This window comes from Chanodichthys erythropterus, chromosome 3 (genome assembly GCF_024489055.1).
Source record: "Chanodichthys erythropterus isolate Z2021 chromosome 3, ASM2448905v1, whole genome shotgun sequence".
Lineage (NCBI taxonomy): Eukaryota > Metazoa > Chordata > Actinopteri > Cypriniformes > Xenocyprididae > Chanodichthys > Chanodichthys erythropterus.
In genome coordinates, this window is record NC_090223.1 from 47,769,140 (window position 1) to 47,784,943 (window position 15,804).

The 15,804-nt window shown below is 41.3% G+C and overlaps 2 protein-coding genes across 3 annotated transcripts in view; one reads left to right on the forward strand and one right to left on the reverse strand.

Annotated features, from left to right (window-relative positions):
- Positions 1 to 15,804, reverse strand: part of col5a3a (collagen, type V, alpha 3a) — a 217,600-nt gene that overhangs the window by 184,536 nt on the left and 17,260 nt on the right. For both annotated transcript variants that reach the window (XM_067382579.1, XM_067382580.1), the window contains one exon: positions 12,994 to 13,039. The gene's annotated coding sequence lies outside the window, so the exon portion shown is untranslated. The remainder of the gene's footprint in view (positions 1 to 12,993; positions 13,040 to 15,804) is intronic.
- The window catches only part of notch3 (notch receptor 3), a 32,137-nt gene continuing 16,908 nt past the window's right edge, over positions 576 to 15,804 (forward strand). The window contains exons 1-7 of the mRNA XM_067382577.1: positions 576 to 879; positions 2,335 to 2,401; positions 13,934 to 14,076; positions 14,164 to 14,499; positions 15,104 to 15,226; positions 15,316 to 15,549; positions 15,643 to 15,798. Coding sequence (XP_067238678.1) covers positions 819 to 879; positions 2,335 to 2,401; positions 13,934 to 14,076; positions 14,164 to 14,499; positions 15,104 to 15,226; positions 15,316 to 15,549; positions 15,643 to 15,798 — 1,120 coding nt within the window. The 5' untranslated portion in view covers positions 576 to 818. The remainder of the gene's footprint in view (positions 880 to 2,334; positions 2,402 to 13,933; positions 14,077 to 14,163; positions 14,500 to 15,103; positions 15,227 to 15,315; positions 15,550 to 15,642; positions 15,799 to 15,804) is intronic.

Consider the following 15,804-nt stretch of genomic DNA (forward strand, 5'->3'; position numbering starts at 1 on the left):
TTTAACATATCTCTTAATGATAGATTTTATTTCGTTGTTATTTCTGTTTCTCAAAGTATATTTGCTAAATTAAACATTATACTTGGCAGTTTAGACTGATTGTTGATCCTTATGTTAGCCTAACGTTACTGACTCTAGGCCAAGCACGCAAACCTGATCAGTCTGCCCATACACTTTGAAAACATTATTTTCACTATATTCTGTTCAGTTAAATATATTTTTATATAAATATATTTTTAAAATAAAATAATTACATTCCTAAATTTAACTCGATTCAGTTTGCCCCGCATCAAATTTGTCTTCAGCGTCTTACCTTTGATAATCTAATTAGTTGACTTGTAGTTTTTGTGTGATATAGGAAGAATAAACATTAATTTCGTTTAAGTTTTAAACTTCTACATACTTCTTTTTCGGACGGAAATACATTCGGATTCATTTCGACGGCTTTAGCGAATCCGCGGCGCTATTCAGTCCGGCGGAAGGGCGAATAACATACTTGAGAGAGCGAAGGCTTGGGAAGGGGGCGGAGTGATACAAAGCCTGGCGGTGGACTCCGATTCGAAGTGAAGTGGAGAAACTTTTTCAAAAGTTCCTGGAGGTGTTTCGAGACGCACGGCAGCCGAGTCCGAGCTGCAGAGGGAAATACGGAATTGGACTATATCGAAAACACTCAATTTCTATGAAATTCACTCAAGTTAACTTTATGACTCTACTTCATCTTAATGTGATTCCTTGGAACTTCAATCACCGCGTCATTTTTTAAAGGATGTATTATTGCTAACATTTCAAAAAAGGAGTAGGATCGAGTTTCCACAGAAATGGGGAATTACAGTCTTTGGATATTTCTGTCAATTTTATATCTGGTGCAAAATAGCGAAGGTAAGATGACTGATTATTTTCTCCCCTTTGTCTGGGTCTAACTGTGTTTTAGGACATGTGTGAACGTACAACCTGTTACATTAGAATCAATGAAAGAACTTAAAACAACTGTCTTCGATTTGTTAACTTTCTTTTATGAGGCTCAGAATCATTTGCGGCTTTGCTCACAGCTTCTTGATGCTTGATGCAAGATATGCCATTATATAGTTCTCATAAACTTTTTTGTTTCAGTCCATCACTTGTTCGGGATAAATTTCAGTGTAGCTAAATGATAAACCGTTGCACTATTAGGATAATTACGCGACGAATACTGTTGTGAAGATCATTGCAGAACATGCACGAATATGCAATGATGATGGGGTTTAAAGAGTTCACACCGCACGAGGACTTCTCTTTGTTGGTGAGGAATGTTGCAGTTGATAATTGTTTGTTGTGGTGTAACTTTTACGAGTTTAGTTCTTCTACATAGCATAGGTGATTTTTGAGCGCATTGTATTAGTTGGATCTGTATGCATTTTGTCCTTGTCTGAATAGCTAAACCGTGAGAAAATAACAGAGTAAATGTCCGCTTCGCTGCACTGGTAGTAAGCCTCCTATCAACGTGCATAGTAATTGAGATTGTCATCTGGGTACTGTTAAATCACTGCACTAGATTATTTCTGAATTGTATATTTTACGTTTTTGATATGGTCAAAAAGACTTAATTGAACATGATGTGTTTTGTGGGAGTTCTCATACATTAAGCTTTTTTTTGTTGTTGTTGTTGTTCAATGCATAATGCATTTTATGCATTTAATCAATTTTTACAAACAAATCATTTAAAAAAATACTTTTTTTCCCCATGGAGGTGGTAATGAGCAAAAAGGTTTGTTTTGTCCAGATTCTTCTTTTTACAATAGTCTACCTTTGCTTTAAGTTGGAATGTCATTTTCTCTCGGTTCTTATTGTGAGTTCAATGAGTTAGTCGATTAAAGTAAGTACACAGATATGGGAAATACACTCTTATATTCTAAAATAAAAACAGAAAACGCATGCGCTCGTCTTTCGGCAGCCTTTTGAAGATAACACCTACGAATAGGATATGCGTCTTTATAGTTAACAGTTACAAATAGATAGGCAAAAGTTCTACTGATTTAATTAAGTATTAGAATATCATAGGAAATCACACTCCTAATATCGCTTTTCGCATTTGATAAGAGTTCACGTGCTGATTTCTATTGTCATTCAAACAAAGCGGAGTCTGTGTGAAAGAATCTGAACGTTATCTCGCGGCACTCTCACAGATAAGACTCAATGTATATAAAAGTAAAGCTTCGAGGGACAGTCTGTAGCTGAAATAAGCGGGAGATGCCTGTTGTATGGGGTTCAGTGAAATAAATGAAATGTAATGTGTCCTATTTCAGGGTTATTGAATTTGAAGTGGTCTCTGCCTCATTGTGCCCTCTCTTTCCACAGGATTGCGCTGCGTGGATACATACAGGCCGTGCGAAAATGGAGGAATGTGTATCGATTCAAGATGCTTGTAAGCCTACAATTGTCATTTTATTGCAAATACAGTTTTATTCGATACACCGATTTAATGTGTAGTTCAAGCTCTAAACTGTTTGATAAAATTGCCTGTTTTTTAATGCGTAACATTCACAATGGTGTGTTCTAAACAGGTGGCACTGGATTGGCTATTGTTGTCATTCAGCCTTGGTTATCAGTTTCACATAGTTTCAATCACTTTCACACAGTGTGGGAAAAGGAACTGGAGTTTAGCAAAACACAGAGCAATGTTTTAAAGGATTAGTTCACTTTCAAATGAAAATTGAAGCTTTTCTCACCCTCAAGCCATCCTAGGTGTATATGACTTTTTTCTTTCGGAAAAAACACAATCTGAGAAATATTAATAAATATCCTGACGCATCTGAGCTTTATAATGGCGTGAGTGGGATCAACGAGTATGAGCTGAAGAAAGTGCATACATCCACTCCAGTTCCATTTTTTTCCTAATTTGAATACGGATAGCGGTCTGGCGGAAACTAGATATTTTACTGGATTTTTTTTACACAAATGCATTGCTTCTCTTTAGAAGGCCTTTATTAACCCCCCAAAGCCATGTGGAGAAGGTTTATGATGGATGGATGGAGGCACTTTTTCTTCAGCTTCATACTTGTTGATCCCTCTCACTGCCATTATAAAGCTTGGATGCGTCAGGATATTTATTAATGTATCTCAGATTGTGTTCATCAGAAAGAAGAAAGTCATACACACCTAGGATTTCCTGAGGGCGAGTAAAGCTTGGGCTAATTTTTATTTGAAAGTGAACTAATCCTTTAATGTCTTGTACATGTGCTACTCTATTTTGAAAAGTGCACTATAAGTTTTAGTTTGAAAAAGAATCTGAATAATTCAGATTCTATGACTCATAGTTAACTCAAGTTGGACCATATAGTTTTATGCTAACAATAAATGTACTCAGCCACACTAGACCTGTCCACTTGATATCAGACACATAAAATATATGATTGAACTGATAGTGAATCTATATGAGCTTTTTTTTTTTTTGCTAATGCCAAGTAGTGTTCCAAATACGTAGCGTTCCTTCACACAGGCTGTCTTCATTGTTTATGCTAATACAAAGTGATTGTTATCACATGAAAGCCTGGGGCTGTTGTTTTATGTTTCCCGCCTGATTTGGAAAACTGTGTCTGTGCACTCTAGCTTCCATTCATGGTGATTAGTGTTTTTTTTTCCAGGAGGCACTGGTACGTGGGAACCACTCTCAGTGGTTATGCGTGATGGCCAAATCAATAGGGTGTTAAACTAAAATCAATACTTTTGTTTTGTATGTGTATCTCTACAAATCAATGGTTGTAAGAATGAAGCAGGTTGTTTTCATTCTTTTTTTGAAAATTAAATCTTGCATTATCTTCTGAAGTCATGTTTATTACTTAATGGTATGTGTTCACTCCTTTACCTTTCATTAAAACAAATATATCACAACCAAGTAAAACTTCCCCCACTGCACTATTAGTGTTCCCTCTAAGAAAACCTTTTTATAATTGATACAGCTTGCAAGTGTTAGGTTTTTTTTTTTATAAGAATAATTTGGTTATTTAAATATCTGTAAGGTGCTCTTGTTTTGTGCCCTTAAGGAATAATCTACCTACTTAAATCACCCCACCATTAACCAAAGAATCTCATACCCCCAGGCAAGTTGTTATTACCTGCTCACTGGCCAAGTATCCTGGATGAAGCCTCATTGTACTTTAAACCTGACATTTTAGTGCAAACTCACACCAGGGGGGTGGTTGGTTATGGGTGTGGAAACTGGGAGTTATGTCCTAACTGATTGATGATTGTTGAGGCAAACCAAAGCCTTTAGTGGTAGGGCATAGATGAAAGCCATTTATTTGTTTCTTGAAACTTGGTGTGTATTTATAATTCTCATAAAACTCTGGAGGTAGATAAATATGGCAAGGTGGCACTAAAATGCCTTTTGTGTCAGTGTCACAGTATTAATCATTACCCAACACACCTCAAGTCAAGTTGTGAGCACAGTGTGTTAGTAAATGTGTAATTATGTTAAATAGTGCTTTGTTCTTTTGTCATTCCTGCTCTACTCATCTACAGTATTTCTTTTAAATTAGACACTTTGTCGACAGCATTTGTGTTATACACATTTTTTTTAAGAGTTTAATGTTATTGTATGTGTGTGAAAGGCAGTTCACTCACAATCTATTGCGTCAGTGTCAGCAGGTGATATTTTTCAAGTGAAAAGGATTTTTAAAATAGAGGACAGTAAATGTCATGCCACACAACACAGTAATACAACCATCTGGAATGGCTAGCCACAAGAGAGAGGTCCAACCAGTCCTTAAGCTATGGGGACAGTAGACCCACTCCAACCCCCTCTCTAGAGATCCTGATGAAACCAGAGATCCAAAACAACAGAAAGGGACCTTTATTCCTCCAGATACCAACCTGTAACCCAGTACCGCTGGAGAGACCAGAGAGAGTAGAAGGAGGAGGACTAGAGAAGAAAGGGCATATGAGAGTGAGGGAACAACAGAGAAAAGAGTGGATAATGGCACCTTTAGCAAACAGAGGCAAAGGTTGAACTAGACGTAGTAAAGAGTACTTGTTGGGACTTCAAAATTTCACAAGAACACCACTGAGATTTTCAAGCTGTGTTGAAATCTGGCCTCTGAGAAAAACCTTGGCAACAAATCTTCCACCTGTTCCTCCCCATGACGTTTTCCTTCCTTACCATGAGAGCTTGTGTGTCTGGAGGAAGTTAATTGTCCTATTCAGTGTAATATCCTTGTTCTCTAGTGACCGTAATATTATGCGAATATGCCCCTTAGGACTGTAATTGTTACCGGCTCAATTATGTTGGCTGTTGTTCTACCAGGGTCTGGTTGAGGCCTATACTGAGCCTTAGTTCTCGTTTGGCTCCTATGTCATTTCATGGTCCCCTGCTCTGAGAGCTTCAGTGGCTGGTGCAGTCCATGACAGATTACAGGAGTAATCCTTCTCTAACTCTCTCCACTGAGTGCTTCTTTACAATGGGCTACAGTCCAATGCTTGTTGGGCTACATTTATGAGCTGGCACAGGGTTAACATCTGGAATATTCAGGGGAACTTTTTGTGCTTTTATTGTGGCATAGGTATGTAAAGCATATCAAATAATCCCTGTAAAAATTTGTTTATGGGGGTTGTCAAACGGACCTCATGGTGGTGACACCAAAGGATGCAGTCAAAAGTACTGACTTTGATACCAATTTGTTACTGAAATTTTAAAAATGTGACACTTTGAGCACTGTTGTGCTGATTCGTAAACACCTCTGATTGGCCATTGGGTTCACGCACTCAACAGATATGTCTCTGATTGGCTACAATGATCAACACGCAGGAGCGTTTGAAAGCACACGGAAGTGTCTGAATTTGAAAGCGGCAGGGTTTGAAAGCAAGCACCTGTATCGTAAGCGCTCGGGGAAGAGCATCAATGATGTCTATTTATAACATGTTTTTGAAGCATTGATCATTTTGGCCAATCACAGATCACAATCACTGATTAGCGCGTGAACACAACGGCCAATCAGAGGTGTTTACGAATCCACTCAACAGTGCTCAAACGGTCACATTTTTAAAATTCCAGTACCAACTTGGTACTGAAGTCGGTACTTTTGACAACACCAGGGAATACTGCTCTGTGGATCCAGTTCTTAAATTCTGGTCCTGCTAAGGTCCATCGCTCTTTGAATCCCTTTTCTATAGGAAATGCGAAGCATGGAACGACAGCGCACTTGTTGTGAAGAGTCCTGGAATGTCACTCTAGGTGAAGAGTCAGGAAGCTCTGTTAAAGTGTCATCGTGCCTCTAATCTCATCCCCCCAATGTGGAGAGTATGCAAGCAAGTGCAGCCACGGTGTGGGATAGTCTCGACTGAAGCAAAGAGATAATTAGGCAGATTGTGAGAGTGTCATTCATAGAGGGTCCAGCTGGAAGAATAAGGCGGGGGTGGGGATGTGTGTTGGAGAGAGGGGGTTGTGCTGGGGTGTGGAGGGACAGCTGGTGGATGTTGTGATGGTAATCCAGTGAAGTCAGACCCTTACAAAGGGGGAGCGGAGGGCCAGGTGCTGCCATTGAGCGGCCTGCCGCCCCATGCCGAGACAGACGGGCCTATGGAGGAGAGGAGCCGGCGGCCCACGGGCCTCCTAACACATGCTCACACACACGCAGCGAAGTGATGTGGAGGTTCTCCATTGTCTCTGCAGGCTCTACAAGCCCAGGCCACTGTCACTCTATGAGAACAAACAGTGGAGATGAAAGTGTGTGAGCCACAGAGCAGAGAAAAGAGACATCAATGTTTGCATTTTCCCACTCATTTGCTCAAAAAGGAAGCGGTTACAGTGGGGCTCTGTCCGTTATTGATGGTGTTGCCTTGACCCCAGTAGCAGAGTGAGTCTATAAATTGTGAGTGTTGCATTTTACTGACCCATGGAAGCTCTCTGCCTCTTAAGAAATGATGTATGAGGATAGTTAAACATGAAGCAGGCTCTGCAATCACTGGCCTTCTGCGAACTAACTACTGTAGTTTATTTACATAAAATTATTAAATGTGCCCTTACAAAAGGAAATAATTAACAATTACAAGCTGATATCCAAGGCCTCTGTTGATTTACTTAAAGAACAGTGTATACCGATAGTTTTGTTTATATCGTAAAGGCTGGAACACTGCTTGTTTATATTGAGTTTAGCACTTAGGAGATAAAGTTACTTTCCCTTAATATATAGTGGATTAGTGTGGAATGCTTTGTAAGATTCCTGCTCTGCCACCACTGCATTTATTGCTCTCGTTACCTCTAGTCTATTCAAGGTCCAGAATATTCAAGGAATGTCAAAAAAACTGTCAAAATTATGTGCAAGTTAATGTCTTTTTGCTGAATGGATTGAGACATCCACTTAAAGGTAAGCAGAATGAGAAGAGAACCCTACTGATTTGATGGGGTTGGAGTGTAATTGAGTTTGACGGTAGACTAAATGAGGGACTAAGGTCTATATGGTTTTATGCCGCAAGCAGGGAGTCCTGGTTCCCAGGCCCTGTCACAGGAAGTGCTGACTCCTGACCCCACTACTTTACTCACATCCTGTCTATCAAGACAGCTGAGGAGAGCTTATGATGTTCTTTTGCCCTCTCTTTTTCTAACTTTTTATTTGACCCTTCAGATAAGTTTTGCGTAAGCATAGTTCACCTACTGGGGTCCAGCAAAAAGTAATCTACTTTAACTACCGATAAATTCTTGATACAAATTATTTGCTAATCACTTTTATTGAATTCAATCTGATATCATCATACACTCACACGTACTGCAGGAGTAGGCATAGCTGATAATCTAAGGAGGAAAGTTGTAGTTTGTTTGGGTATTTATTGGTAATGGGGAAGATAAGACCAAGGATCTAAGAAATGTTTATGGATGGAGATAAGAGGCATTCTTTGGCCTCTACCTGAGTGTTCTCTTCCACCCTTATCAGACTTTCTGAAGCTCTCTGTTTTCTGACCACAGTCACATTAAAGCTTTCCAAAGTGTTTCTAAATATGATGTAGAGATGAACTGGGAGTTTTCATTCCAACTATCTGCATATTTTGTGATTTATGAGATAGATTAGAGTGGTTGGCAGCATTTTACAGGATGTACTTCATTCTACAAAATAGGGGATTGTAAAATTCCCAGTTAAATTGCCTAATGCATACTGCAGGACACACTAGGTTATAGCTAGAAGTTATTTTGGAGTTATATAGAGTTTTAGTTTGTGGTTGTGGAAAGCAAAACGTCTTACATTTCTAGTTTTCTCTGATTCTTGAATCATGTTAGTGAAAAAGTGCATTACTAATAGTCTTCAGATCTGCAGAATCAGTAAGAAAAGTCTGCTTCTCTTTGAGTTCCAAAAGAGATCTGGATCGGTTTAGGTGCTGGGGTGGGGTTTTGTGGTAAAGTACAGCGAAGAATGCTTTGGAAGACCTCGAGTCTGGGGTGCATGCAATGCGGTTGTGGTTGGCTTGTTAGCAATACCAGAAATTCTGGAGGTTTTTTTTTTTTTTTATGAGCATTGACAAATTTCTATACACAAATGTTTTTCAAAATCATCAAGAGTTTTATGAACATATTTTGCCCTAGAGTAGTGTTTGTGTGAACTTAGAGTTTGATAAGATCTGTGTTAAGGCTTTAGCCAGAAGTCCACTTCCAGTCAGTTGTTTTTTGTAATAATCTCACAGATGAATAATTATGAGGCCAATGCAACACTGCAGATAATGGGTTATCAAAGGAAGACAAAAACATAGATATCTCTCTACATATCTACCAATTTACATATTTCTGTACATTGACAGGTGTTTCTTGTTGGAAAGTTCAGTTTGAGAGTTTATATTTGTTAAAATCCATATAATCCACATGAAAGCCTACCTAAAGCCATATTATCAAAACCCCTTTCATGTGCTGCAGGCCCAATTTTTCATTCCAATTTTTGAAATTTCCTCTAGGTTTAGTGATAATAGAAAGTTTATATGAAAGGTTCAGTTCCTGTGAAAGTTGTGCCCTCACAAACCCCCACCCTTTCAGCTCTCTCCTCAGCCATGGGTTACTGTTGCCAGGCTACAGCAGAGGCCTGTTGGTTCGTTTGAGCACAGGCCTGAAAGCCTAGCTGTTTGGGCCACTGCTCCCCCGTCCCCAAACAATAGGGTTCTGACTACTTTAGCTCTTTTATTTGGCCCACAAAATGCTTCCCTACCCCCACTTTGGTTCCTCTTTGAGAAGATGGGGAGCTGGGAGGGGGCAGTTGGGGGAGGGGGGAATAGGCTCTAGTTGGCAGTGTGGTGTCAGTATGGGCCCTTCACAAAAGAATGGAGCAGCTATATGCCAGACCCTGCCATAGACATTTTTTAGGGGACTTTTGGAATTTTGATACCATGAAAGTTGCTCCAAACCATCAGTTTTCAAGGCAAACAAAACCGGGTTTAGTTTCAGTGACATTAATAGGAGGTGACCTACTCTCAACTGACTTCCTACTAAGGAAAGAGTTGGTCATGCGAAATGCATGGTTATTGTCTTTCACATCAGTGTGGGAAGGATGGCTTCAAGTACCCGGGAGATTTGAATCCTGTTGAGAACTTTCTCATGCTTGGTGCCTTCTGGACCATGACTGACCAGATGAAGCACCTTCAGAAAGACGTGGTGTGTTTGTGCTTCTCTTCCTCAGGTTCTGTGACCTTAGACTGCTAGATGATTGTATGGTATTGTGCTAAAGAGAATAGTGTCAGGTGACACTGCCACAATGACCCTGAGATCAGGAAAAACAGCATTAGGTTTCAAAAGCAAGCAGAGATGCCGAACTTCACACACATTAATCACTCCAGCAGCATCCAAAAAGCCCCTGTGTACATGCATATAAGTTACACAAGTCTTTGAGAGTCCAAAGGCTGTCAGGTCCCATGTAATCCTTTTGATATGGTCCATAGATACACCTATACTATATATATGAATGAAGCCCTGTCCATTGTTTTCTCCGTCTGATATGTCTTTTGGTTTCTCAGCATCCTAGGAGAGGAAATTGTTCGTAAGTGACTGTGTTTGAGTCTGCATGTGAGGTATTTGTTGTGGTGTTTGTTTTTGCTCTCAATTAAGAGTCATTGCTTAATTTTCAACCTGTCCAACTGCTTCATTAACCTATTTCCTACATTGTCATTGAAGATGTGCTGTGAGTGTGCTGCTATACTTGTGCATGGGATTTAACTGCCTGCCTGCATTCATATATGTGTTTGTGTGTGTTTGTGCACATCTGGAGATTCACAGACAGAATAGTGCCATTGTTTTGGGTGTAATCCTTTAAAGAAGCAGAGAGAAGGCAGAAAGCCAAAGCAGTGCTGAAAGATGTGAACAGTTGTTTGGTGCTATTTGCAGCTGGCGTGAGCCATCAGTGGTGTTGTGACATTGGAGGCTTACTGTTTCTGCCCTCTTCCTATCTCACCCTTGTCTACTTGCATATTCCTTAGGGGCCAGGGGTCAACTCTTGGTAAATTTGACTCACCGCTCATGCTGAGTAACATCCCACACCTGGCTAAAAGCAAAAACGGCTAATTTCCATCTGTATAACACACAAAATATTCTTTGTAGAACATCCTCGCTCACAGTGGAGTTCCTTCCAGGTTGAAGGCCCTTTACACAGAGTTATTTTTCACTCTGAAAGCTCTGATAGGACTCTTGGCTGTATGTTTTTCGACAAATGATAGGCACAGCCAAGACCTAGACAAAAGAATGTGTGTTTTGGCTGCTGAACACCGTGCGAGGACAAATATCCTAACCTCCCCCTGCTGCTACTTGACCAATATCTACACATTCTCACACACTTTCACCAAGGTTTTCACAATGCATTAAGTATGAAACTCCAGCACTTATACACGCACAAACAGGGAATGCGTTCCAAAACTCACACACACATGCATGTTATCATGTTTTGTAAAGCCAGAGGCTCCCTGTCTTTGTGTGTGGAAATATCTCTTGTCAACACATCCACAATTCCTCATAGTCCAGTAACTCTTTGAAATCCCACGAGTAGTTCCTCAGCGATCCTGCCCATTGTGGTCCGTCCAAAAAGTTTCTCTTTTGTTTAACCACATGCTGACCACACTTTTTTTTTTTTTTTTTTAAGATTTTGTAACAAAAGTACATATAAAAATAGCACAGTTAGGAGATGTACCCCAGAATCTGAATGGTTTGGCCTTTATCACAAATTCCTTACTGGTTATGTACACATGCACTCATTCACTCTGCACATTTACATCAACTGCTTCCTAGAGCCAAAGACAGGCGAACAACAGGTTGTAAAGTAGGCTGTGTCTCGGCATTCTTTAAAGGCCAATCGCACAGAATGGACATTTTTATAAGGGCTTGAGTGTCAGACTGCATGCTAGTTGAACCTTGATGCGAGTCTCCTCCCCTGTCTCCTCAAAACTCTTTTTGTGCCGCAACTCCCAGTTTCATTTTTTTCATGACCCCCAAGATTCCAGACATAGTTAATTTGCCTCTAAATAAACCCAGCCAAGCCATGACAAATAGCCAAGGGGATGAAGGGTAGGGGGTGATTGGTGGGGTGTCAGGCTTGCTCGGTCGTCTGTGAGGTTGCCACAGCAACAGGGATCTGGGATTCAGAAAGAGTGTGAGTGTTTTCAGAGCAGGAGACGAGGGATTACAGGAAATATGACAGGACATGACTCTCAGTACCGGACTCTTCCCCCATTCCACCCTCCAAAAGACATTTTCTCCCTAACAGACACCCTCAAGCCGCCCCCCACTACACTGCCTGACATTATCATCACAATCAGACTGCTGACCTCTGACATTTGACCTCCCAGCATGTGAAGGGTTCATAGGGAAAAGCAGTGTGCCACATTGGGGGCTTCAGGAGATGGAGGAGTAGCCCTGGGTATTCATGAAGAATTCTTTCTTACTTATTGCTGATCTGTTTCCTCCTTGTTTTTCATTTAGAGTCAAGAAAAAACTCCCCACAGACATGCAGTCTTAACTTATGGCATTTCACGTAGCTGGCTGTATTGGAAATATAGTAATACCAGACAGGTGTTTTTGATATATCATCCTTCAGTTTGGTCCAGTTGGCCTCTTTTGCTTCAAATTCTCAGACTTTATGATAAAAACAACCAACCATGGCCAGCGAATACACTCTTGTGTTGTTAAGTCAACAGTACTGTTATTGAGCAGACATCACCAATGAATAGAGCAAGTGAAGCAAATGAACATTTTCCTCTTCTTCTACGCAGTCAAGCATTGATTTTAACCTTAACATAACAGGTCCTGTTCAGTATCAGACGTAAGTCTCGTTAATCATAAAGACTTGGGATTCTCAACGCCAGCAACTTAAGACTTAAAGTAAACTTAAGCTTGGCTCTCTTATGTCTGTTTTTTGGTTCCAGTTCCAGAATATTTTAATACTCCCATATGAAACATTTCTATAGGTGTGTCCTCCGAACAGCAGAACGCTGTTACGTCATCCTCTATTGTCTTGCTGGGTAGAAAAACAGTTGTCACCAGAGTTCGAATTATCTCTGGTTTTGATGAAATAGTGGAATGGAAAGAATAGGTCATGAAAACTTGTAGGTCCAGCAGAAGTCTAAAACAGCACCTCCTATATGCCAAGGCCTTCTTTGAAGCCCCTCTCCAAGGTCAGAGAGAAACTGCTTCAAATTTGTGTGGGGTAGAAGACGCCAGCCACAAAAGAGGCAAAACAACAAAGGGACAGATAGCTCAGTGTAAAAAGTGGTCATCCTGTAACAGAAAGAGGAGGAAAAGCCATTGTTGTCTCTGCCCAGGGGTTGTTTTACAGTGAAAAGAGAGAGAGGGCCTGAGGGGGGATACAGAGAGAACAGACCATCCCATTGCTTGTCATCAGCTTCAAACGGTCTTTTTGATGTGGGAGTTCATCCTGTGGTGGGGCTCCCTGTGTGGGTGTAGGGTTACCCAACACACACTGGCTTCTCAAGCCTAGCTTACCAAAGGCCTCAGAGCCCATGAGAGAGACGGCCTTTTTTAAGAAAAAGTTGTTTATTTTATCTTACCTGTTCAGTTTCAGGTCCCACTCAATTGTCCATCAAGATAACCTACCTGGAAAGAAAAGCATAGAATTAGAGCGGAAAGAACTGTATTCAACTGCCACAAAGTGGCTTTACCATCATACCATACCTATGGTTTGTTGTGCCCTGTCTTTTGAGTGGTCTCCATTGTGAGGTAACACATGGAACACTGTAAACAGTTTGCAAGGTCTCATGGGTGAACACAGATAGTTCCATGATTCACAGCCGTGTTTTACTATTGAATGCAGCGAAGAAATTGGAAAATCAGTAATGATCCTGGAATGCAGTCTGGCATGGAGAGGAGCATGCTTTTCATATTGGAATAACAGAGTATGTGCAAAGTGTACTCTGCTGTTACAATCAAGACAGACATATATGCAACATCTGGTGGATAGCATAAAATTGAGTGTCTCTGTGTGTGTGTGTGTGTGTCTGTGTGTGTGTGTGTGTGTGTGTGTGTGTGTGTGTGTGGTCCTGGTAAATGCCACGTTGTGGGGACAAGGTTAATAATGCTAGTAATTTTTGACCTTGTGAGGACATTTTTTGGTCCCCATTAGGAAAACCACTTATAAATCATACTAAATTATGTTTTCTGAAAATTTAAAAATGCATGAAATGTATGAGGGTTGTGTTCAGGTCCTAGGGTTGGGGAATAGAATATACAGTTTGTACAGTATAAAAAAAAAAATCATTGTCTATGGAAAGTCCATTTAAAAAAATGGAAATGTGTGTGCATGTGTTTGTGTGGATTATCACCTGTTTGCTAACCTTGTTTTATAATAAGATTAGTATATTTACTATTTATATGTTCTGTGCATGAGTTTGGTGAGATACTGGACCTGGGCTGTTGATAAAAGTTTCTGATGTCCCACTGAAATGCTTTTACACTCAGGTGCTCATGTTCTAAATTTGTGCCCCTCGACAGATGCCGACCTGGTTATATTGGTTTGATCTGTCAGCATCTGGACCCCTGTCATCGCTCACCTTGTCTAAACGGAGCAGCTTGCAAGAGCCAGGTTGCTAATGAAGTCCCACAGTATACCTGTGTGTGCCAGCGAGGTTTCAGAGGTAAGCTTGAGGGTGTCTTCATGTCATCATGGGACAGTTTATGGGGAATATAGGGCTGTTTGTGAATGACGCTTCTTGTGTTTGCAGGTCAGGATTGTTCCCTGATTGATGCATGTGCCACAAATCCATGTGCCAATGGTGCCCGTTGTACTAATTCGAATAATCACTACAACTGCTCATGCCCACCTGGATATCAGGGAAAAAACTGTCGCAATGACATTGATGAGTGCCGCAAACCCGGAAAATGCCTTAATGGTGGCATCTGCATGAACACGCATGGCTCATTTCGTTGTGAGTGCCTTGCAGGGTACAGCGGGCGCACATGTGAAGTGCCCACCCAGCCCTGCGCCCCTTCACAGTGTCTCAACGGGGGCACCTGCCATCAGACCGGTGACCACACCTACGAATGTGCTTGCTTACCAGGTACAAAGCATGCATCCATTCATGTAGACACACACCCTTTATCACATTCCCATACTCATGCCCATCCCTTGGATTCGGGGTTTCCCGAAGCGTCTGGACTTTCCAGGCAGTGATACCTCATGCTTGCTATAAATAGCTCAGACTGAGTGAGAGAAAGATACAGAAGAGAAAGAGAGTGAACAAGAATGTCAGAGCGTGGAAGAGGGAAAGCGAGTGGGCTGCTGGGCAGGAATTTACTTTATTGCCTTTCTGCTCCCCTCTGGGGAGCAAGCAGGAAATGTCGCTCGCCAGAGAGGAAGTCATTGAAACCATGAGAGATTATAAAACAAGCAAACACGGCAGGGTGTATGGCCCTCTAGAGCAAAGCTCCGTCAGGTCCTGGCTTTGCCGCTGTGGGAACCGCCATGAGAATATGTAAACACTCAACACCTACTGAACCTTTTTACTGCACACTTTACTCTGTTCATCAATTTATCAGTGGTTGTGGAGCAAGATTTTGGTGAAAGTTATTATGTGTGTTGGGGAAGTGAGGAATAGATCTGGCATTATTATTCCCACATTTAACCCCCCCGCTTCCTGTGTCATATTTCATTTCTCCGCCCAGGCTTCAGGGGACACAACTGCGAGGAGAACGTGGATGACTGCCCTGGACACAAGTGCATGAATGGTGGGATCTGTGTAGATGGTGTCAATACATACAATTGTCAGTGTCCACCTGAGTGGACAGGTAAATATACACTTTTTCCCCCATGTATATTGTTAATTTCCAAGTTAAAATAACTTAATTTAACTTGACATTTATCATTCTGTCCTTAGGCCAGTATTGTGCTGAGGATGTCAACGAGTGTCTCATGCAGCCCAATGCTTGTCACAATGGTGGTACATGCTTCAACACCATTGGAGGGCACACCTGTGTATGTGTCAATGGCTGGACTGGGGACGACTGCAGTGAGAACATTGACGACTGTGCCACTGCTGTCTGCTTCAACGGTGCCACGTGTCATGACCGCGTGGCCTCCTTTTTCTGCGAGTGCCCGGTGGGCAAAACTGGTATGACTGTTTTTATCTTATCTACCCTCCTTGTTTTTAGGTCTTGTCTGTTGTCCTCAGAGTGTAAATAGTGACATTCTGCTGTCCCTACAGGTCTGCTCTGTCATCTGGATGATGCTTGTGTCAGTAACCCCTGTAATGAGGGGGCCGTGTGTGACACTAACCCTTTGAACGGCCGCGCCATCTGCACCTGCCCTGCTGGCTTTGTTGGTGGAGCTTGCAACCAAGACATGGATGAATGTTCTATTGGTAAAT